General features: G+C 46.5%; 2 protein-coding genes across 3 annotated transcripts in view; one reads left to right on the top strand and one right to left on the bottom strand.

Moving 5' to 3' along the window:
• Ubxn4 (UBX domain protein 4) overlaps positions 1–2612 on the top strand; it is a 37081-nt gene extending 34469 nt beyond the window's left edge. For both annotated transcript variants that reach the window (XM_048443759.3, XM_048443758.3), the window contains one exon: positions 289–2612. In XM_048443759.3, the coding sequence (XP_048299716.1) occupies positions 289–427 (139 nt within the window). In that variant the 3' untranslated portion in view covers positions 428–2612. The remainder of the gene's footprint in view (positions 1–288) is intronic.
• A 1958-nt stretch (positions 2613–4570) lies between these two features.
• Positions 4571–24092, bottom strand: part of LOC146895001 (lactase/phlorizin hydrolase) — a 35665-nt gene continuing 16143 nt past the window's right edge. Inside the window, exons 7-17 of the mRNA XM_087906569.1 lie at positions 23059–23704; positions 19602–21158; positions 17784–18052; positions 15039–15329; positions 14130–14328; positions 13020–13222; positions 10946–11055; positions 8463–8597; positions 7691–7914; positions 6384–6617; positions 4571–5570 (exon numbers count right to left, since the gene is read on the bottom strand). Coding sequence (XP_087762695.1) covers positions 5353–5570; positions 6384–6617; positions 7691–7914; positions 8463–8597; positions 10946–11055; positions 13020–13222; positions 14130–14328; positions 15039–15329; positions 17784–18052; positions 19602–21158; positions 23059–23704 — 4086 coding nt within the window. The 3' untranslated portion in view covers positions 4571–5352. The remainder of the gene's footprint in view (positions 5571–6383; positions 6618–7690; positions 7915–8462; positions 8598–10945; positions 11056–13019; positions 13223–14129; positions 14329–15038; positions 15330–17783; positions 18053–19601; positions 21159–23058; positions 23705–24092) is intronic.

The following is a 24092-nucleotide window of genomic DNA, read 5'->3' as shown; positions in this document are numbered from 1 at the left end:
TATGAGGTTTTTAAATTTAGTTAACTAAATTCATGTTCTGAGGTTCAGTAAGTCATTATGAAAATGGACAATATGATTTGACTGGTTTGACTTATAGAACTGAGGAGATTAAATTACTAAAGACTAATAAAATTGATTATTGCAGGAGGGACATACAGATACTCCCCGTGGACATCATTATTGAGTCAAAAATAATATATAGTTGCCATCATCAGAAATGTGAAGAATCAGCTTTGTATTGTTTGTGTTTTATGTCCCCTTCCCTCTTTTCCTTGTTTTTCATATCAGGGAACCAGTCCGAAAAAGAGTGCTGGAAAAACGAGGAGAGGACTTTAAAAAGGAAGGAAAAATATATAGACTGAGGACTCAAGATGACGGCGAAGACGAAAACAACACTTGGAACGGAAACTCTACGCAGCAGATGTAGTATAGCAGGCACAGTGTGTGCAGTCTTCGCTGTTTCCCTTAGGGTTCCACTCAGCTAGACCTTTGCTGGAGAAATGAATCTGCTTGTTTTCAGACCATGTATACAGCCTTTATTTCTGCTTAGAGGTTATGAGTTAAAGTTGTTTAACCTGAAAATGTCAAAGCATGACATAGCTGGATGCTAGGTCCTTGTATAGGGTAACCAGCTGCTCTCCCAGCCACCTACCAGTTCCTACTCAAACTTTACGGCCCTCTAGTCCAATGTTTCGTTTAGAATACTTTTTGCTTCAAGATTTTTAAGCCACACAAAGTAATTGGTATGTCATTGGGTAATCTGACCCTAGAGCACTCTGCTAGCTGACCAGGTGATAACCAGTGTTTAGCATTTCTCTTTGCACTCATCAACAGCAAACAAAATCTTGTAGTTTTTGATCTTACTTAAACCTTGAATAAAAAAGTTTTCTAAAAATGAGAATAATCTTATTTTTGCTGTAAGCATCTTTCTGTCGTACAGGGCTGTATCAAGGTCACTTTTATCTAACTTTTCCTCCCAGTGCTGCCCTGAAAATGTCAACAAAATGACTGGCTATCTTTTCTTTAAAAAGTAAAAATTTAGGGATTCTAAATGTTATGGAGACCAAACCCCAAGTGTCCCAGGTCACTGAGGCATTTATTTGTTTTGTAATCTGTTCTCATCGATGCCAAGCAGTTGAGAATGGCCAGTCTGCAGCTTAATTTGCACACTCACATTTGTTATGAAGTTTCATATTTACCAGTCACACTTCTAGGACCTAGGGTAAACTAGGATAGAGCACTAAAACACACCTTCCTTCATGGTGGTTATTCCTAAGAGCTTGGAAGACATTCACTAACTGAACTTTCACTAAAAGTTGTGATGTTTGAACCATGGGGTGGGTATGTGTGACAGTTCCTCTGTTTTTAGAGCAACTGCATGTCAGGGACGACTGACTTGGATTAGTGATTGGAGAAAGAGCTTTCTCCCGTTAGATAATAGATTTGTAAGATGGGAGTGTTGGCAGGAAGTAGAGTAGCTACTGAGCTACTGGGGGCAGCAGAACCTTTCTGAAAACATGCCCAGAAACTTTAATGTTTTATACTTTAACAATAACCTTTTCTAAGTAGTGATGATCATCATTGCAAAAGTTTAGCTATTACTAATTTAACTTAAAAACTGGAAACAACTAAATGCTCTCTGTGGATGTAATTTCTGCTGAGAAGTGGTACATACTAATCTAGCACTTGCCATGTTTACTGAATGCCTGCTGTGTGTTAGTGAAAAGAAGGTAGGAGACCTAGCATAGGCTGAGTCCAGCTTGTAAGTTTTGTGTGTAGAGGACATTGTGTTAACATATATGTAAAGAAAGAGACAACATTGTTAATGGATGACTGTATGTTCTAGTTTTCTTGTAGTCTTGAATTTTTCCAGTCTTCTGCATTGATCATATTATTTACATTATTTAAAGAGAGTTTTGCCAGGTGTGGTTGGTGTCTCACACTGAAAATCCCAACACTTAGGAGTCAGAGGCAGTCTAATTCAGGGGCCAGCCTGGTCTACATAGCAAGTTCAGGCCAGCCAGAGCTACAAGATAAAACCTTGTCTCAAAAACAACAACAAAAATGTGAGTTTTTTAAAATTGCTAGCAACCGATTAATTTAAAATCCAGTCTTCTAAAAATGCAGCAAGCTGGGTGTGGCATCTCATGTTTGTAGTCTGAGTACTTGGGAGGCAGAGGCAGGAGTATCAAAAGTTCAAGATTATCTTTAGTCAAGTCCGGCGTAGGCTGAATAAGATATTGTCTCCACAACAGTGAGTCAATATATGATTTTTTAAAAAATACTTGTCAAGTGGGTGTGAATCCTGGAAAAACATTAAGTACCTCAAGTCAGTTTGTCTTGAAGAAAATCAAATACAAATCTTAGAATGTACATAATTCATGTTTCATTAAGAAGGTTCCTTCTCAACTTTATCTCTTAAAAAAGTACACATGGTTGAAAAAGCTCCAAAATATAAGATAATGGTGTCTCTGTCATGGCGTCATACCCCACTACCATTCCCCAGAGGCAACCTCTATTAGTAATTTCTAATGTAATTTTCAGAAAAATTTTATGCATATAAGCAAATATGTAATGTTTATTTTTAAATAAATGGGATCATATTGTATGTACTTCCCTGCATCTTGCTCCTTCTTTACAGTTCTGAAGATCTTGACCTGTTTACACACAGCTAGTTGCCTTATTCCTACTATTGCCTGTTGAAGTTTTCTGAACATAAGGACCCAACTGATTACCCACCATTAGTTGCAGTCTGTGGTTATTAAAATGGACTTGGTTTGAGCCAGGCAGTGATGGCACACACCTTTAATCCCAGTGCTTGAGTGATAGGTGCAGGCAAATCTCTGAGTTCAAGACCAACCTGTTCTACACAGTGAGTTCCAGGACAGCCAGGGCTACTCAGTGTAACCCTGTTTTGAAAAATGGCTGGCTTTGAACTCACAATCTGCTGCCTCCACCTCCTGAGTGCAGGGATTAAAGGTCTACAGCATGACTAGTGAGATGGTTGTCTTTCAATGATCCTGGCCATGCTGATTTACTTTGAAACTGTCCTCCAGTTTTACTTGTCTTTTGCCTACTGAATTGTAAAAACTCTGCACATAAGAAAGCTCTTTACTAGCATATGCTGTGAATATTTTGTCCTTTAATCTTTCTTTTTTATTTTTAAAGATTTATTTTTTATGATGTGGGTAGATGCCCCCCGAAGCCCGAAGAGAGTATCCGAACTCCTGGAGTCAAGGTGACACAGAACTGAACTAAACTCAGATCCTCTGCAAGAGCAACAAGCAAACACTCTTAAGTACTGATGAATCTTTCCAGCCTCCTGAAAATTGTTTTTCATTATAAGGAGGGAGAGAGTAAGGAGATCAGAGGATAATTTGTGGGAATCAGTTCTTCCCCTGTACGTATTCTGGGTGTAAGTTAAGGTTGTAAGATTTGAACTGCTGAACAATCTCAAGAGCCCTCTTATTTGTATGTGGTCAGATAGATTTTAATAAATTATTAATTTATTAAATTAATTTAATTTATTAAATCTTTCTCACAGACATCTTTCCTACTTCAAAACCTAAGTTTTTATATCCTCTTTCGGGAGTGGGGGGATGAAACAGGGTTTTTCTGTATAGCCCCAACTGTCCTGAAACTCTAGACCAGGCTGGCTTTGTAGAGATCCGCCTGCCTTTGCCTCCCAAGTGCTGGGATTAAAGGCATGTGCCACCACTGCCTGGCTATCCAAATACTCTTAGGGTTTATGTTCTAAAAAAAAAACAAAGATTTATTTTAAATTCATGTGTATGAATGTTTTGCTTAAATGTATGTAAAGGTACTACTCGTTGCCTGATGTTTGTGGAGCTGGAGGAGGTGCCATAATACCTGGAACTGGAGTTAAGGATAATTAATTGTAGGCCATTGTGGGTGCATGAAGCTGAACCCAGGACCTCTGCAAAAGTAGCGAGTGCTCTTAACTGCTGACCTATCTCTCTAGCTCCAGTTGATAACATTTGGTCAGGAATCTTTCTGCCCAAGTAATGCCCTCAGTATCTGTTTTGGAAACACCCACATTTAGCCCATGGTAGTGCATGTCTATAATCCCTATATTCTCAAGCACAGGCCTAATTAAAAGCTAACCCTAAATTCAAGACCATTTTTTTTTCTGTGTAGAGTTCCAAAGAAAGCTGGAGGTAGAAAACATGCAAAACCAAACAAACCCATTTGCCAACTTAACAGAAAAAGAATGTATTCACCAAAGAATTCCTGACTGCTAAGCTAGTCATGGAACCTTTAATAGGATTTTTAAGATAATATATGTGGATAGTGCTTTCCTGCATGTATGTTTGTGTACCATATGCATGTAGTAACCACAGAAACCAAAAGAGATTATTGAATCTGCAGGACTTGAGTTCAGACAGTTGTTAGCTGCTGTAAGATGCTGAGACTCAACACCTATGTCCTCTGGAAGAGCAGGCAGAGCTCTTAACTCCTGAGCCATGTCTTCAGCTCCCTGGATAGGGCTATACTTTATATATATACTTTAGGTTAGGAATGCTTGTAAGAAACACAACTACAGACATAATTACTCTTCCTTTTAAATTTTTATTTATCTGTATGTGTAGTGTCCCAGCATGTATGTCTATACTTTAATGAGTGCCTGGTTTCAAGGGAGGCCAGAAGAGGGCATTGAATCCTCTAAAACTGATGTTTCCTACATGAGCTGCCATGTGGGCATTGGGAATCAAACTCAGGTCCTCTAAAATAACAGCTGGTGCTCTTAATTGCTGAACCATCTCTCTAACCACATAACAACCTTTTAAAGTTAGCCAAACACTGGTGGTGAGGGGCTAGGCCAGATCTTTGAATCTGATAGGCAAGTATTTTTCCATCGTACTATCTATGTCCCTGACCTCTACCGCCCCCAATCCCTGCTCCCTCTCACCCCTAAGCAGGATTTCACTGTGTGGTTGTGGCTGGCCTCAAACTGGAGCACCTCCTGCCTCTGTCCCCTGAGTGCTAGGATTACGGGCAGACATGTAGTATCGCAGCTAGACCTGCTTTTCACTTTTACTTATCTAGTTTGGAGTCTGCCATCAGACACTGAAATGAACACACAGAACCACTAGACAGTTCAGTCTCTACATTTCCACAGAGGACCGTGCAAGCTTCTAGGAGTCCACAGAAAAATTCCCAGTACTGAAGAAGATGCTTTTTCATTTCAACTGAGAACTTAGAAAGCTTCAAGATAAAAACCATCTCCCACAGTGCAGGAAGCCTTGATGAAGAGTCCATTGTGGTCAGGAGTCTGTGCTAGCAGGCACAGGGCACAGGGCTTCCATGCACAACAGAGGAGCTGGTGACTACTCAGAAGGAGGACACTGGACTCAGCTCACTTTCTCTTGGCTGTGTTTCCCGGTACTTGGAGCGCTTGCAGTATTTGTACAATAGAAACACCAAGCTACAGACTCCAAGAAGCAGCAGAGCGAAGAGCACATACAACGCCGTCTGTGCTTCTGTGATGCCCAGCATCAGCCCCAGGAAGGGCACTTCTGTCTTCACAGGGCTGGCAGTGGGTTCAGCATCTAGGAGAGGACAATGGAGCTTAGGTTCTGGCATTCTGGAAAGGTCCTGCTGATCCTGGAGTCCAGAGACTGCATAGTACCCTCCTCCCAAACATACACAACAAAAGAAAGGTCACCGCTGTGGTGTTGGCATGGATACCTTCATGGCTGTGTTTTTGTATGTGCATACCATGATGCTCATGTATGGACAGAGCATAATTTTCAGGTCTCTATTTTCACTTTGGGCTCCTAGTATTAAACTCACACCATAACGCTTTTCCCTGCAAAACCATGAGCCATCTCACTGTGCCACCCAATGCCACATCCTTTATTCACTTGAGACTGGTCTCATGCTGCCCAGGCAGGCCTCAGTTATGCCAGGTACTCATGGATGACCTTGAACTTCAAATTCTACTGCCTCTACTTCCTAGGTGTTCAGATGCAGGGCCGGGCAATTGTAGCCTGTTGGTGTAGTATTGTGGGTATTGTCATAGCCGTTTATGTCTTATAGTCACCCAATAAGTACTAGCTGTATTATTTATGCAATCCTTAAGCTTGACCTAGAAACTACCTGGAAGTGTCTGTCCTTCTCAAGGAAGGTGCAGCAGTGACTTTGAGGTAGGACTGGAGGAATCTAGCTCTGCTCATTCCCACAGCAGGATCCAGACAGGCTCTGGAGAGTCCTGCAGCAGCCCAAAGGCACCTGGAGCACATGCTAATGAATGGAGGGGACAGAAGAGCAGGAGAAGGCCAGGAACTAGAGGAAGGTAGGTGGAAACAGGAGCTCCCTCTACCCTTTATCACAAAGTGTTTTTTCCTCCCAGGACTACCTACCGTCTGGTTGCTGTAGACAAGGGTGAGGTCCTTGTGCAGGGTCAGGAAAGCCATTGCAGCGCACTACAGAGGCATAGACCTTGGCCGATGCCTTGGGGATCCTTGGCAGAGAAGGGTCCGAGCGGTTCACAAAGTGCACACCAAACCTCTCTGAAAATCCTGTGGCCCATTCGAAGTTGTCCATTATGCTCCATAATGTGTATCCTCGAAGGTCCACCTTATCCTGTACAGTGGCTAAAAAAGATGCAGGGTGTGAACACTTTACATCAAGACACCTGTGTGCCAGGTCTCCTGAAGCCGGGCTCATAGTTGTCCCCACTGTTCTGCTTTGTAGAGTGTGAGTTCCAACTTTGAGGCCCTTCCTGTGTGCTAGCAGGTCCTCTACAGTGGACATGCGGGACCATTGGTATCTTTCTACAAAGACTCAATTCTGAATGGAACTAGGATAGCCTGAGCTAACCCCACAGCTTTCTTCTGTAGCTCGGGGATTGGTCTGAGTCAGGATCTTGATATACCCATGAAGAGGCAGGAGTGTTTAGAAGCAAAAGATCTGAGCTGTAGTTAAGACCTCCTGTCTGTTCCTTTGATGTAGAGGAGCACGGGCTTTACATATAGACACAAACAAATGTATATGTATATACATAACACACATATTATATATATATATATACACACACATATATATACATACATAATATGTATATCACATAGTTTGTAGCTGTGTGTCCATATGAATGCTGTGTGGTGCATGTAGAGGCCAGAGATGAGCCTCAGGTTCTATGCACCTTGTTTTTCTAGACAAGTAGGCTAGGCTGCCAGCCAAAGAACACCAAGGATCCACCATTTTCTCACTCCCCAGTGCCAGGATTACAAACACCCACCACCACACCAGCTTTCCACATGGTGTCTGGGATTGAACCCAGGGCTCGCGGTTGTACAGCGAGCACTTTCCCACCTTAGCTACCACCCCAGTCCTTCTATCTTGCAAACAAACAGCCCTAGAGCCACCAGACAACCCTTGTCTGCTCACAGAGGAAAGCAATGTGCAGAGATGCCAAACAGCAAGAAAGACTAAAATCAGGAACTATCTCAGGCCAGTACAGGAAAATGGGTTTACTTGCTGTGGGTAGGTGAGTCTAGGAAGGAAAAAGACTTCTGATTCTAGCCTCAAGCAAAGGCTCAAAATCCTTTGAGCAAAGGGCCTTGTCATTAGTGTCCCCGAGGGGCCAGGCTACTGTCCTGCAGACACTGATTCTCCAGCAATGAAGGAGCTCACTGGAGTCAGGCAGTGAGGTGGGAGCTCTTACCTTTGAGGGCCTCATTGATGTAGCTGCGGAGGTAGTAGATCCTGTCGGTGTCATTGAGTTCTGGGTCCCCCCGTCTGGTCACTCCATTCTCTGTGACATAAATTGGAGGGTTGTTGTATTCTTCCTTCAGCCAGTTCAAGATCCTCCGGAAGCCAAAAGGGGTCATCTTAAGCCAGAAGGAGCCAGAGTCAGGCCAAGAGCTGTCTGCAGTAGAGGCAACGCCCCTACAAATTCAGAAGGTAAAGAATGCATCTGGTTTATAAACCCCAGAGGGTAGCCTCAGTTGTTACATCTAAAATTCCATGAATCCTATTCACATAGGGCACCTCACATGAACATGAACAACTCCACATGTCCCCGGCTCCTGTCTGCTGCTGAATTGTAAATGTTACCATCAGAGAGTGCGTCCCCATGTAGTTGCTGTTATATGAACTCAGGACCTCTGGAAGAGCAGGCAGTGTTCTTAACTACTGAGCCATCTCTCCAGCCTCATGCAAGAATATCTTATTCTCGTTTCTCAGTGTTTCCTCCATGTATTTATACTATTTATATAGCACAGATATAATAGTTTGGCCTTTGTATTGAAAAAGAAACCAAAGACCTGTGTTAGGGAAAGCAGGAGGGAGATGCCATGTCACATGGCTGTCACGTGCGATAGCCATCAAGCAAATCCTGCTATACAGACCATCAGGTATGTTCTGAGGATGACAGACCTGAATCTACATTGGGAAAAGAGCACTTCCCTCCTCAGGTGTCCTGTTGTTTGTCTTACCTGTCTGCATCAAAGGAAGAGATGTCAGCAGGATAGTCGAGGTTGTAGGCCAGGACAGTGGTGTAGTGGTTGAACCCGAAAAAGTCAAAGGTGCCGTTGATCCTCTTCTTCTCGCTCTCTGTAAATTCAGGAAGCCTGGGAAGAGGGAGCCATTAGGGGAAGAATCAGGAGGAATCACACTTTGAGGAGAGACTGTCTGGACAGGGTAGGGGCACTCGGAACTCCAGACACGTGGTTATGACTAGAGCAGCTCCCACAAAGGGAAGCTCTTCAGGTGATGCTCCTGCCTGCTGCTACATCCCTTCTCCTCCCCAAAGATCCACTCTGCACACTGGTCTCACTGTCCTGGGTATGCTACCTGCGTCCCCCACTACCGTCCATTACCTTCAGACATTCTGAGTTTTATTATGTAAGATAGGTTTGACAACCAAGCCTGCATCTGAAGTAATTTCTTCTAACTATTCCTTTATGCTCTTAATTTAATCTTTGTCATACGTGTTCTCCCAGCTCACACTTTGTTCCTCTCTTTTCCTGGGCTTGCTTCATTCAGGAGCCCTCTGCTGTCTGTCCTTACTAACGGGGAGTTCTGAGAACTGAATGTTGGATTGTGGACTTCCGTGTCTGATTGATTATTTCACTGACCTGTGATCTCAACCCCTGCTTCTCTCTCTGGAGTCTGTAATGGCCCCTCAGCTGTGGCCTCAAGGCCATGTCCCTGTCCAGCTTCCCTGTGGCCCTGCCCTGCAGCAGGCTCCTCTCAGCTCTGCTGTATGTATTCTGCTTAGTCTTCCTCTGCCTGACTCGTAGCCCTGAGACACAGCGACCTCTGCTGCCCCAGCTTCTTGTTGAGGCCCAGCCCTACAGTGCCCTGCCTTGGCTCTGAAATCCCCAGGTCTACCAAGCTCCTGTTGTCTTTAGAGTTTTCTTTGTACTGAGGACTAGAATCCCATGCTGGCCTGTCAGCTGCTGGAGGAGCCAGACTCTGCCTATGGACCCTACCACTTAGTTCTGACCCAGGTGTGCAGTATCTGCTGAGCAAAGCTGTGTGCAGGGCCCAGAATGTCCACTAGCAGACTGCTACATCAGACACAGTGGCATAGACTTGCACATCAGAACTGCCCTACACAGGCCAGGTGTGTGCTACAAGGTAAGAACTACAGTTTTTAATATCCTCAGATGGGAAGGAAGGCAGACCTTGAAAGAAAGACTCAAAGGCTATTAGGAATGAATGTCTGCTGAATTTCTATCATCCTCTGCTGCTCAGATGAGCTAAAGTAGGGCTTTTGAGTCTGTTCCCATAAAGCCAGGGACCATGTCTTTGTGCCTTTCCACATGTCACACCTCCAATCCCAGCTGGGTGTTGGTTTTGAAGACAGGCAGCCTTGTTCTGAACATCACTTTGGTGGTGGGGCACTCTGCCCTGACCTTTATTACTCTCTTTAGTATTAACAGCACCTTGGAAACCATCACTTCCAGTTGCTGCAACCAGGAAGAGAGCAGATCAGGGAAGCAGGGATGCTCTGTTGTAAACCACTGCCATCTGCTGGCCAAGTGACAAAAAGTATGTGCCTGACAGTCCCCAAGCAATGGCTTTCTCTCAAGGTGATAAACAGAGCAAGTAAGTAAACTGGGGAACAAGGCAATGGAGTTGCTTAGTACCGGGTACTCTTGGGACAGTTTCTGGGGCTATCCTGGAGAACAATAACATTAATAGCGATGTCTCACCGGGCACATTCCCGTGCCAGGATTGAGCTCAGTTTTCTTTTGTTTTAATTAAAAAATATTCTTTCTCAGGCTGAAAAGGAGGATTAGAGGTCAAGATTGCTGCCTTCTCTTCCTAAGGTCCTGAGTTCAATTCTGACAAACCACCTGATGCCTCACAACCATCTAGAATGCGATCTGATACCCTCTTCTAGTGTGTAGGCATGCATGCAAACAGAACACTGAATATATAATAAATACATTTTTTATAAAAAGAAAATAGTTTTCTCGTACAAAATGTTTTGAGTATATTTTCCCCTTCTTCAGCTCTACCCTCCCCACCTCCCTTGCTCACCCAATATTTTTTTCTTCTATTTCAAAAACAAAAATCAAATCAAAGCAAACAAAAGCCCCATCCATATATCAGTGGCTCACTCAATCTCATCAGAAACCCCTCTTCCTGCAACAGATGGGAATTAACGGACAGCCACATATGGACAAGGTGCAGAGTGGGAGACTTCGGAGCACGGGAGACTTTGGAGCACTCTCATAAATGGTGTCGTCCTCAAACCCTCCTGCCCTCCCCTTGAGAACTGTGTGCAGAAGAGAAGGTGCAGAAGACTGTAAGAGTTAGAGGTGATGGGTGACCCTAAGTGTCTTCCTGAGTTTTACAGATGCTATCACATGCCATCTTCATAGCAAGGACACGAGTTCTAGGTATGGTGCCCTTCCTGGCACTGACACTCACACCGTTCAATCACTGCTGAGGACACAGCACTGACCTTGACTTGCTGAGGCCCTCCGCCAGGCTCCTTTCAAGCACCCGTGTCTTCATCACCTCCGGGTAATCTCCGTTTTTGAAGATGGGGTGTGCAAACCAGCCTCCCATGAACTGTGTGGGGGTAAATCACTGTTGAAACTGACATGGGCACCAGCAGGCTAGGGGAGGCTGTACCATCGGGGTCACTCTCTCCCTCGGGTCAAGGGTCTTCACTGCACATGACTGTTTCCTGCTGGCCTCTGCTTACTATACTACAGACTTCCAGGGGCTGTATAAGGACATCACTGTTCTGAGAATTAGAAACTAGGGGCGCTGGAGTTCCTCAGAATTTAAGGAACTCTTGGCACCCAGAGGTGATGGCTACAAGCCTCCTCTATAACCTACTGTAGAGGTTAGAGTGGAGGAAGTTACCATCAAGTCAGTGCTGCATCCAGTGAGGCCTACATTGGACAAGGTCTCACTGTAGCATAGGCAAGCCTCAGACTTGCTATGTAGCCAAGGATTCCCATGAACTCCCGATCCTCCTGCTTCAGTCTCCAAATGCTAGGCTCACAGGCATGCATCACCACAAGCAGGCTTATGCAGAGCTGAAAACAAAACCTCAGGCTCCATGAATGCTAAGCAAGCACTCAACAATGAGTTTCCTCCCTAGCCCTGTACTATCTTTTTTGGTAGTGTAGACAGTGGCAGTGGTGGTGTGTGTGTCTATGTGTATGAGGTGCAGTGAGAGTGGGTGCCATGCTGGGGGTTAGAAGACAACTCTGGAGTCTCTTCTCTCTGTCCTTCCTTCTTATTTTTAAATTTATTTATATTTTATGTTCATTGGTGTTTACCTGCATGCATATCTGTGTAAGGGTGTATGATCCCTGACAACTAGACTTACAGACCCTGTGAGCTTCCTAGTTAGTGCTGATAATTGATCCTAGGTCCTCTAGAAGAACAGACAGTGTTCTTAACTGAGGAGCCATCTCTACAGTCCTAGAGAAGCACTGATTTCTTTCCTGTATTTTTAAAAATATGGATGAGTGCTCTATCTGGTGTATTCCTTTCTGTGAGAGGAGGGCATCGGGTCACACTATAGATGCTGGTGAACCACCACATGACTCTTGGGAATTGAACTTACCGCCTCAAAAAAAGCAACCTCGTGCTCCTACCTGGTAAGCCCTCTCTACAGCTGCTTCTCCTTCCTTTTTTTTTTCACCCCAAGAAATGGCTTCTCTGTAGCTTTGGTGACTTTCCTAGAACTTGCTGTGTAGACCAGGCTAGCATCAAACTCACAAAGATCTGCCTGCCTCTGCTTCTTAGGTGGTGCATTGAACACGTGTACCACTACTGCCAGGCCTCTTTCCTTCTTTACATGGGTTCTGAGAATAGAATTTAAGTCACCAAGCTTGGATTGACAAGCACCTTTACCCACTGAGCCATCTTGCAACCCACAGACAATTTTTTTTAAGACTTAAAACACAGTCTCTGGCTGGAGAGAAGGTTCAATAGTCAAGGAAACTTGCTGCTCTCCAGAGGACCTGAGTTTGGTTCTCAAGAGCCTGGTCATATGGCTCACAACAATTCCTGGAAATCTGATTCCATTTTCTGACCTCCACAGACTCCTACACTCACAGGCACACGTGCAAACAGAGAATTAAAAATAAAATAAATCAGGTGGTAGTGGCACACATCTTCATTCCAGCACTCTGGAGGCAGAAGCAGAAAGTTCTCTGTAAGTTCCAGATTAACCTGGTCTACAAATTAAGTTCCAGGATTTTCAGGGCACACAGAAACCCTGTTTCCAAAAACCAAATAAATAATTTTAAAAGATCTTTAAAAAAAAAAAAACAAACCAGTCTCTTATAACTCATCCCTCTCTGTCACAGCAACTTCTGAGTAAGAAACATCTAGTTCACTGTTGAAAAACCTGAAGAACGGAACAGTTAAGCATTTCCCCTCAGGATCACAAAATCAAGTAAGAACAAAACTGGCTTAGATCTAAAACCTTTGATTCCTGGTCTCCATCTACTTCTTTCAGAGCACAGTGGGAGAGAAGAGAGCCAAGAAGATATATTACCCAGAGGACACACCTGGACATGCCTCCTGGCAGCCTCTACGTCCTCCTGTTTAGAGGAATCCCTGGGCTCAGCCCAGTCACTGCTGATGGTGATGGAAATCAGGCCTCCCTGGCTAGCACGGTACTTGTCATTGTAGAGATGCCAAGCCTCAGCGTGAGCCTTTATTAGGTTGTGGCCGACAGTGTATGGAGCTGTGCCAGGCCTGGAGGAGATTCCTGGAAACACACACAGGAATGTCAGCAGAAAACACCATCCTCCCTGTGTATGGGAAGAGGGATTTGACACCTGGGAGACTGGTACTCCAATCCAACATCTCCTTCCTACTGGAGGGCAGACAGTAGTCAGCCTCATAGTGCCTTTCCCAGGAGAACAGGCAGCAAAGAGTGCTTGTAAGAAGGGAATGGATTGTTTGTGGGCAGCAGCCAGCAGCACTCTGGCTGAGAGAAGGTACTTGATCTATGGTGGCTTATGTCCCCTCCTCTGGTGGGACTTCTACTATGACGTATGCTCAGTTGACATCCTAGAGCTCTAGGGGACACCATAAAGTCAGGACTGGAGGACACACCCAAGGGCGACAATAACCACATCAGGAGAACAAGTGCTCAAATCAAAGTGCCAACTAGAGCCACAGAAGATGCATCTATCTGTGATTTGAGAAATACCTCCCAATCCATTTCAAGTTTAGTGTGTGTGTGCAGGAGCATGTGCTGACATGTGTGACTGTAGGTGGAGTTCAGAGGACTTAGGTATCATTCAGAGAGAGACCACCTTCTTCTGTGTGACAGGATCACTTGTGGACCTAAACTAGGCTGGACTGAGGGACATGGGAGCCTCAAAGGGTCACCTGACTCTGCCTTCTTAGGGATAGGGTTACAAAGGTGTCACTGTACCTTGTTTTTCTATTTGTATGTTTTATGTTTTACATGGGTTCTAGCGAGAACTCAGACCCCCAGACCTGCATGGTAAGCACTTTAGAGCTGAGCCTTTTCCCCAGGCCCGTGGAGGTAGGGACTACAACACACTGCCTGGCCATGACTTCTCATGATACCTGGATCCCAAGGTTTCACTGTCCTAAGAATGTCATTATCCAAAGAGCGGACAAGTTGGATCTCGGACATTTACCTGGAGCATACAGCCCACTGCCATAGCCATGGGCCGCAATGACGTAGGGCTCATTCAGTGTCATCCAAAACTTCACCTTGTCCCCCAGCCTCTCGAAGAGCACATCTGCATACTCCTTAAACAGCTGCACAATTGTCTCATTCTCCCAGCCCCCAATGTCTTGCAGTGCCTGGGGCAGGTCCCAGTGATGTATGGTCACCTGGGGGGAAGCCAAATCAATGTTGTATCCACCATCTCCTCAGGAAGCCAGCGACATGAGACATGCAAGGACACTCACACGGAAAGGTTCATGGAGTTCTGAACTTTCTCCACGACAGGGAAGAAAACATTTCATTCTCTAACTCTGCACCATGTGAATCTATGGACAGTTCAAAACTCAAGTTACAAAACCATTTAGGTGCTTGGGTGATGGCTCAGCAGGTGCCTGCCACCAAACCTGATGATCTAGGTTCAAACTCCAGGATCCACACAGGGGAAGGAAAGTGGTCACTCCTATATAGATTTTCTCTGATACACACACACACACACACACACACACGTGCGCACACAATCTGGGGTTCGCAATAGAGTCTTGCCTAGCATGCATCAAGCCCTGGGTTCCATCCATACAGCACGGTGGTGCACACCTGAAAGTCTGTATCTGGGATACAGAACAGAAGTTCAAGAACATCTCCAGCTACATAAGGAGTAAGAGGTCTGCTGGGATATTGGAGGCTTTTTCCTCAAATGTAGATAAATAGATAAATAAATACATAAGACCCTATTTGATAAATAAATAAATAAGTGGATATGAGCAGCAGGCAGCACACCTTAAAAATATATAGAGTAAATGAATAAAATAATATCCCAGCACTTGTTTGTATAATAAATGGGTTCCTCTGACCCACTGCCTCCAGGGACCACACTCACCTGTGGTGTGATGCCAGCAGCCAGCAGTGCATCTATCAATCGAACATAGTAGTTGAGGCCAGCTTCATTGATGAACCTGGTGGTTCCGTCTGGGAGGACTCGAGGCCAGGAGATGGAGAATCGATAGTGGGACACACCCAGGTTCTGAAGGGCCACCACGTCCTCAGCAATCTTGTGGTAACTGTCACAGGCCACATCTCCATTGTCGTCATTCTCAATCTTCAATGGTGTGTGGGAAAATGTGTCCCAAATACTGAGTCCTTTGCCATCTGCTCTCCAGGCGCCTTCGATCTCAAGATGACAAGAGGTGGTCTAAGCCATCTGACCAAAAACATTCCCTTCTGCAGCTCCCTGGGGAGCCTTCTCTGCACACCCTGCTGCCAGTTACTAAAGTTGCCCTGCAAACATGGCAGCATCACACTGCACTCTGCTACCGTGATGGTTTCCCATATCACCATGCAGTGTAAGCACATGTGTGTGTGTGCACGCATACACTCGCATACACACCCATGCACATGAAAGAGAGACAGAAACAGAGAGCCTCACATAGCCTCTGCTGGCTTTGAACTCTCATGTAACAATGGAACCGAGTACTCTACTGAGTCACATCCCCAATTCCAAGAATGGGTATCGCATTTTAGTTTCCCAATTAATGCTGGCAGTGGGGTCTGGCATATGGTAGGTACTAACAAAAGGTACTGAGTGAACAATTTCACGTCCCCTACCACCTCTAACTACAGTCAAGCCAACTGCAAGGATAATGGTGTGGAGAAAGTTATTTGTAGTCCAGACGTACATGGCTGTTTCTATGCCTTCCTTCTCTCTAACTTCCTTCCAATAAGACTTTGGAGGACGCCCATCTGTGGTGTTCAGTGGGTAGATAGGTACCACCTTTGTAATTCACTTTCAAACATTTCAACAAATATGGTGGGACAGCAAATATGGTTGGCATTCTAGTGCTTGCTTAGAGAGGAGCAGAGTGGAATCAATATGAGAACTGCCATAGGAACCATGTGTGTGGAGGTGGCCAGGATCAAAGCCACTAGCCTAGGGTGCCAGGAGCTAGATTTATATATATATACACCTTAGTATAAAGAGTTATTCACCGGATAAAGGAGATGCAAATATGAAAAATGAAAGGGCTAGCATTTCCTTATAGATTTGAACTGGATGTATGGATATGAACTCACGACTTTAAATATACAAACTGTAGGGCAGGGGGATAAGGCTAAGTTAGATGAGACATTGAGACCCTGGGCTCCATCCCCAGCACTACGTATGCTGAGAGTATTTAGGCATGCTAGTAAGCCTGATATTTGGACAGTAGAGGCAGGAGGGTCAGAAGTTCAAGGTCATCTTGGGCTACAGAGTGAGTTGGTTTACATAAGACCCTGTCTCCTGTATAATTAATTAAGGAATGCAAAGTGGGAAGGGTCAAGGGTAAAATGACAGAAAATACGTGTGGGTCCATCCATGTGTTATGCAGTTCCGACTGCTGAGAGGACCTACAAGTTGGGACACTCCAGGGGCAGAGAGGACACCAGACGACAATTGTTGGCTGCTGTATAAAACAGCTGGGTCTCACCAGAGAAATGGCCGCTTAACAGCTGGGGAGGAAGAGGAATAGAGGAGCCCAGTGTGTCCGAAGGGATAGGAAGTCAGACTGGGGTGAGACTCAACTGGTCGAGGCTTTTCTAGCATGCGTGGACCCCAGGCTATCCCATCCCAGCACTGAGAAACCAGGCCTAGCGCTGCACACCTGTAACCCCAGCATTCGAGGAAATGGAGGCAGAATGGTCAAGAATCCAAGAATATGGGCTGCTCAGCAAATTCAATGCCAGCCTGATCTGTATGAGACCCTGTCTCAAAAAAAAAAAAATTGGAAAAAGTGGAGGAGGAAGAGAAGAAGATGAAGAAAGGTGGAGCCCCACGCCCACTGACGGGTCACCATGTCTGCACTGAGCACACCCCTTGCCCTCTCTCTTTCATCTTTCCTCTTCCTGAGGAAAGGGAATCACAGCACCATATGTTCTGTGTTTACCTTCCTGGTCATGAACTCAGTAGCAGGCCCAGGTCAGAGCATCAGAAAATGCCCGGATTGACCCCAGAGCCAGTTAGGTCAGCTGACGCACAGGTGGAGCCTCCAGGGAGATTACATGTTTGCATGCTCTTCCTGAACCTTCTGTCATGGCTCTACCTGATCCATCTGGCCCTTCAAATGTCCATCTCAGTCCTTCACAAGTTCTACAGACACCTAGGAAACAAATGTCTGGCCAATCTATAAAGAAGTTTCTAGACTGAATTAATTAAGGAAAGAAAAATCACTCTTAATGTGGGCAATTACCGTTCAGTGGCTGGAATTTACCAAATAAAACCAAGAAACTGAACTGGGCACCAGAACCCATGTCTCTCTGCTTCCTCACTGAAGATGCTATGTGACCAGCTGCCTCACCTGGCTGCTGTCAGGACTTCTCCTCCTTCTTAAACTGTGAACCTGAAATTAATCCTTCCCTCCATAAGTGGCCTGTGTCAGGTAACTTACCACAGCTACCAGACAAGTAACAAGCCAACCTTTCCCACAGAGATCTAACTGACTTTGGGGTCTGAGGACCTGGATCCTCATGCACACACAGACTCGTCTGTGCAGGTTTGCTAGCGGCTCTGGCTTGTGTGCCTCCAGTCCTGTGCACATGCTTGGGCCCAGCAGCCTGTAGGAAAGTGAGCTCATGGCTCCACACTCCTCACCTGATATGCAGCAGTAGACGTACTCCAGATGAAGCCCTTGGGGAACTCTCCATACACGAACTCATCCTCCTTGGCCAGGGGCATGCCATTGTTAGTAATGACCTCCGTGTAGTATCTGGCTGAGGCTCTTGCTGTTCGAGGCCTGGTCACATTGTCAAAGTCAACATGATACAGTCCAAACTTGACCGTGTAGCCTGACAGCCACTCGAAGTTGTCCATCAGCGACCAGGCAAAATACCCTCGAAGGTCCACACCATCCAGCCTGTAGGCTAGGATATGCCAAAGAGAGGAGAAGAAAGCTTTAGCCAGTAGGCAGGGCTCTCAAGAGTCCCGGTCCTGTGCTGGTACTGGACTCCAGGCTATGCCCTATGCTAAACCACGCACGTGTGCAGGCACATGCTTCCTGAGAGAGGAACATGTCACCTCATCACTCGTACTTTTTGCTTTTTGTTGTTTTGCTTTTGTCTTTTGTGGGTTTGTTTTTTGTTTTTTGTTTTTTATTTTTTTAATGAGACAAGGTTTACTATGTCACCCTGGCTGTCCTGGAACACACTTTGCAGACCAGGCTGGCCTCGTACTCAGAGTTCACCTACCTCTTCATCCCTAGCCGTGCAATTAAATTGTGCACCACCACCAGTTTTCAATCTTACTTTTCCTGGCCTCAATGACCTTACAGCAAGTGTTATTTGTTTTTTTTTAATATTTATTTATTAACCATACAAAGTACTGCTGGCAAGGAAGGCACCAGGTTTCATTACAGATGGTTGTGAGCCACCATGTGGTTACTGGGAATTGAACTCAGGACCTCCTGAAGAGCCGACAGTGCTCTTACCCTCCGAACTATCTCTTCAGCTCCCAGCAAGTGTTATTTGTTAAGGTAAAGGGATATGCCTCAAATTCAAGAGCCTCAGCCTGCTTAGCTAGTAAGCACACAAGTGTAAATTTCTTGATATCATTTGTATCATTTTAAGACAGGATCCCAAGTAGTGCAGGCTGGTCTTGCACTCACTCTACAGTCAAGAATAAACTTGGATTTTTTTCTGCTTCTCCTGCCCCTCCTGCTCCAGTGTGGAATTGCAGGTGTGCACCTTGCCCACTCTAGGGCTAGGAGTGGAGACTGGGGCTGTGTATTCTGGGCAAGCAGTTTACTAACTGAGCCTCATCCCCTGCTCTAGAAGTGGGAACTTTACCTTTTTATGTAAATCTCTGTGTGTGTATGAGTGAGCAAGTGTGTGCAAGTGTGTGTGTGTGTGTAGGCTAGAACACAACCTCAGATGTCTTTTTTAATTTTTTTTATGATTACTTATTCTTATTTTATGTGCATTGGTTGAAGGTGTCTGAACCCCTGGAACTGGATTTTCAGACAGTTGTGAGCCGCCATGTCGGTGGTGGGAATTGAACCTGGGTCCTCTGGAAGAGCAGTCAGTACTCCTAACCGCTGAGACATCTCTCCAGTCCCTCAGACATCTTTTCTGGGACATCATTCACTTTTCTTTTTCAAAGCCTCGCAGTTGACCTGGAGCTCACCAAGCGGTCTAGGCTGGTGGGCCAGAGAGCCCCAAGAATGCACCTTTCTGCTCCCTTGGCACACAGATTACAAATGTACTAAGCCTGACGTTTTCCTGGAAATTGAACTCTGGTCCCTATGCTCTCAAGACAACACTTTACTAACCTAGCACTGCCCCAAGCCCAAAAGAGTTCAGAGTGCTTGCCAGAGCATGGGACACATGACAGACCGAGGACAGGGAAACTGGACACAAGAGAGGCACAGGACAGCGAGAATGGAGGTTTAGTGAGAGCGGCTGAAGCCTCACGTACCTTTCAGAGCCTCGTTGATATAGGTTTTGTGGTAGAATATCCTGTCAGTGTCATCCAGCGAGGGGTCGTCCAGGCCGTATCCATTCTCTGAGATGTAAATGGGAATGTCGCCATACTCTTCCTTGATCCAGTTCAGCAGCCTCCGCATCCCCCAGGGCACGGCTGGGAGCATTGACGGGGAGGTCAACGAAGAGTCCATATTGCTGACCGTGAGCTCACAGTCATCATAATAGCTGGGTGGAGTCAGCCTTGGAGTACTGTGCTGCACAAACACGGACGAGTAGGTGTTGAGGCAGAAGACATCGGCGGTGCCCCTGATGTACACCTTCTCCTCCTCTGTGAAGCTGGGCAGGCGGGAGCCCGCCAGGTGCTGCAGTTCACTCCTGTTCCCCACGTTCCATTTCATGACATCTGGATAGTCCCCGTTTCTAAAAATGGGGTGGGCAAACCAGCCCAGGGAAAACTGCAGCATCCGGTCGGCAGCTTCCACATCTCTTAGGACTCCTGGGTCTTTGGGTTCCACCCAGTGAGCGTTGAGGCTCAGTGAGATGACCCCCTTCTGCTCCTGCCTGTATTTCTCATCATAAGTATGGTAGACTCTAGCATGAGCCTTGAGGATGACGTGGCTGACCCTGTAAGGTGCCCAGCCCGGGTCCTGCACATTTGGGGGAAACTCCCCGGAACCATAGCCAGACAGCGACACTAAATAGGGCTCATTAAAGGTCATCCAGAACTTGACTCTGTCACCAAAGGTCTGAAAACAGAAGTCAGCGTAGCTGTCGAACAACTCGATCAAAGAAGGGTTCTCCCAGCCTCCAATATCCTGGAGGGCCTGGGGCAGGTCCCAGTGAAACAGTGTCACCATGGGGAGGATGTCGCTCCGCACCAAGCCATCAATCAGACTGTTGTAATAATCGACACCGGGATTGTTGAGGGAACTGTTTCTTCCCGTTGGGAAAATCCGAGGCCAGGAGATAGAGAACCTATAGGCCTTGACCTTCAGGGCGCGAAGAATGTTCAGGTCGGCTTCCAGTTGGTGATAGCTGTCACAAGCTATGTCTGCGGTGGCATTGTCTTTCACGGTGCTCCCTGTGCTGTGGGTGAAGTTGTCCCAGATGCTGGGCCCTTTGCCATCAGCATCCCAACCTCCTTCGATCTGATAGGCCGAAGTGGACACGCCCCACAGGAAGTCATCCCTGAATGTGCCATGATAGAACAAGTCTCTCTCAAACTTGGGCTGGTTGGAGAACTTCTCCCACACGATTTTAGCCTGGGAGGGCACCTCAGATGGGGAGTTGTAGACGGTTGTGACTCTGGAGGAAAAGTCTGCTTTCACAGGCACTGGGGTTCTTCTCAGCTCCTTGGCAGGGAAACCATTCTTTTCAATGATGCCAGTGAAGAAGTGGGCAGATCTCCTGGCAGTTCTCGGTCTGCTGCTGTCACTGAAGTTGACACGGTACAGCCCGAACCTCTGGCTGTACCCTGGGGGTCCTTCGAAGCCATCAATGAGGGAACGAGCAACGTATGCACGGACATCCACAAAATCCTCCTTGACAGCTGTAAAGAGAAAATAAAGTCAGTCTTGTGTGAGTGCGTGTGTGTGTGATGTGTGTGTGTGTGTGATGTGCGTGTGTGTGTGTGAATGCATGGGAAAGCCAGAAGACAACCTCATTTGTTGTTTCTTAGGATGCCATCCCCCTTTAGTTTTCCTTACTCTTTTTTTAATTTGAAAATCATTTTATGTGCATGGGTGTTTTCCCTGCATGTATGTCTGTGCACCACATGTATGTAGTGCATGCAGAGGCTGGAAAGGAGCATCAGATCCCATGGGGTAGAGTTTCAGAGGGGTGTGAGCTGCTGTGTTGGAACTGGGACTTGAACTCATGTTCTCCAGAAAAGCAGCCTGTACTACGATATTTTTACTCTTTTGTCTTTGGGGACCACTAGCAAATCCCCCATGTAAATCACACATGACACTTATACTCAGTTATGAATGCCCAACTTTGGCTTGTTTCTAGCCAGCTTTTCTTAAATTATCCCAAATACCTTTCGCTCTGGGCTTTTTCCTTTGTTTACTTCTGTATGTCTTCCTTTCCACTGTGACTGGCCGTATTGCTGGGTCGCTGGAGCCCTGTGTCCTCCACTCTTTGTTCTATTTCTTCTTGCTCTCTCTCTTCCTCATTTCCCCTTCTATTTATCCTCTCTGCCTGCCAGCCCTGCCTATCATTGCTCCTGCCACCCAACTGGCCATTCAGCTCTTTATTAGACCATCAGGTGTTTTAGACAGGCAAAGAATCACAGCTTCACAGGGTTAAACAAATGCAGCATAAACCAAAGTCACACACCTTAAAATAGTAATTCCCAACATTGCCAATGCTCTTAACTGCTGAGCAATTTCTCCGGCTGCCACCACCCACCTGAGTCAATACACATTACAAAAATAATAACAAGGTGGCTGAGGCTGACTTCAAATTCTGTGGAGCTGAGGGTAAACGCGCACTCCTGACCCCACGGCCTCCACCTCCTGAGCACTGGTGTCACAGGCACACACTCCCTAGTTGACACAATGTTGGGGATGGAACCCACGACGGTCAGAATGCTAAGAAAGAACTCTACCAAGTACATCCTGGGCCTATTTAATTGTTTTTAAGACAAGCTCTCATTAAGTATTCCAGGATGACTTTGAACTCTCAATCCTCCTGCCTCTGATTCCAGCTCTTTTGGATAAAGGGTTGCCCCAGGCCTAGGAACACGTGTCCCTAATAGGAAAGATCACACGAAGATGGAGGCATGGACTGGCGTGAAGCCGACCTCCCCACTCTCCATATATAGACTGTGGCTGGAGAAGATATGGAAGACTGGGCTAGGCTATTAACCCCGTCTTCTCAGATGGCCGAGTCTCTGAAGACAGCATCCCTGTCCCTGCTCACTGGCTTCTGTGAGTGACAGCCAACATCAACTGATCTAGGTTAGTGACCCATGTGCTGAAAACCACTTGCCCTCCTTTTCCACTTAAAGAAGACGCATTGGGTCCAACTGAGCATGTATGCACGGCTCACCTGCAGAACAGGGAGGTCAATGCAGACTGGATAGCAGCTGAGGGAGATGGGACTCAAAGGGGGCAGCGCACTGAGGGGAGTCAGTGGGTTGGGGTCCTGTCCTAAGCGTCAGTCCATGCTGTATCCCACTGTGGACTGAGTCTCCTAAGAAAAGATGACATTACTCAACTACGTCTTTACTGTCTTATGCAGTTCCAGGCTCCTCACGATCTCAATAAACACTGATTAACTAAGAGCGCGAGAATACCGGACTGGAGAGGCTGAAATGGCTTAGTAAGTATAAGCTCTTGTTGAGCAATCCTGAAGGCCTGAGTTCAGTCTCTGGTCTGCCCCCTCAAACACCTGTGAAGACTTGGGGAAGAGCCGGCCCCTCGAGATCAGCAGGTTAACCTTCTTACCCTTGAGCACCTCGTTGATGTACAGGTAGAAGTAGTTTACTCTCACTGAGTCGTCAAGGAGATCCTCTCCTTCCCCTACAGGCATGCCATTCCCAGCCAAGAAGATGGGAACTTTTCCTTTCGTGTATTCCATGGAAGCAAACCGAAGCAGCCTCCTTAGGCCCCAGGGCACCACCCGGATCCAGGGAGATGCAGTCTGGGGCCACGTGGGGTCTACGTACTGGGAGAAGCCTCCGATGTTATCATAGCTGGGGATGCAGGTCTGCTGGGCAGCGCTGCTGACCAGCCGGGATGTGTAGTGAGACAGACCAAGGAAGTCCGCAGAGCCTTTCAGGAGCTGCTGCTCCGCTGCAGTGAACTCTGGGAGTTGGGCCAGAGGACCCCCACACTGCTGGTTTACCTGCTGGATCTGGGCCCGGAGGGTGGTGGGGTAGTTCCCATCCACAAAGATGGGGTGAGCGAACCAGCCCAGCATGAAGTGCAGGAAGCGCTCAGCGGCAGCAAGGTCCTGGGGACTCTTCCCATCCAGGGGCTCTGCCCAGTCTGAATTGAGCACGATGCCCACGCGGCCCTGCTGCTGTTGGCGATGGTGAAGGTCGTAGTGATGCCAAGTTCTGGCGTGCGCCTTGAGGATCAAGTGAGCCACCTCGGGAGGAAAGGAGGACGAAAATAATGTCAACAGTGGCACCAGCTAGTCAGTAGTGTCACCAAGTTCCTGCTGACGTCAGCAGAACCAGCCATGGGTCTGGGACGTGGCTGGATTGTTAGACAGCCTCATAGTCACAGAACCCGGGGCTCCATTTCCTGCACTAATGAACCTGGCATGGTGGTGCAAGCCTGTACTGACAGAACTCGGGAGGTGGAGCAGGAGGATTGCTGGTTCATCCTTGTCTGCATAGCAAGTTCAAGGCCTTGTCTTCTCGGCTGTGTAGAGCTACAGCTTAGAACCATCAGGCAAAGGGACCCTTCCTTCCCCAAGTGCCTTTTGTGGTGGTGTTCTTTGTATTTCAAGACTGGGTTTGTCGTGTAGCCCT

This window comes from Myodes glareolus, chromosome 5 (assembly GCF_982192425.1).
Source record: "Myodes glareolus chromosome 5, mMyoGla1.1, whole genome shotgun sequence".
In the NCBI taxonomy this organism is placed as follows: Eukaryota; Metazoa; Chordata; class Mammalia; order Rodentia; family Cricetidae; genus Myodes; species Myodes glareolus.
This window is presented reverse-complemented; position numbering and strand designations above follow the sequence as displayed.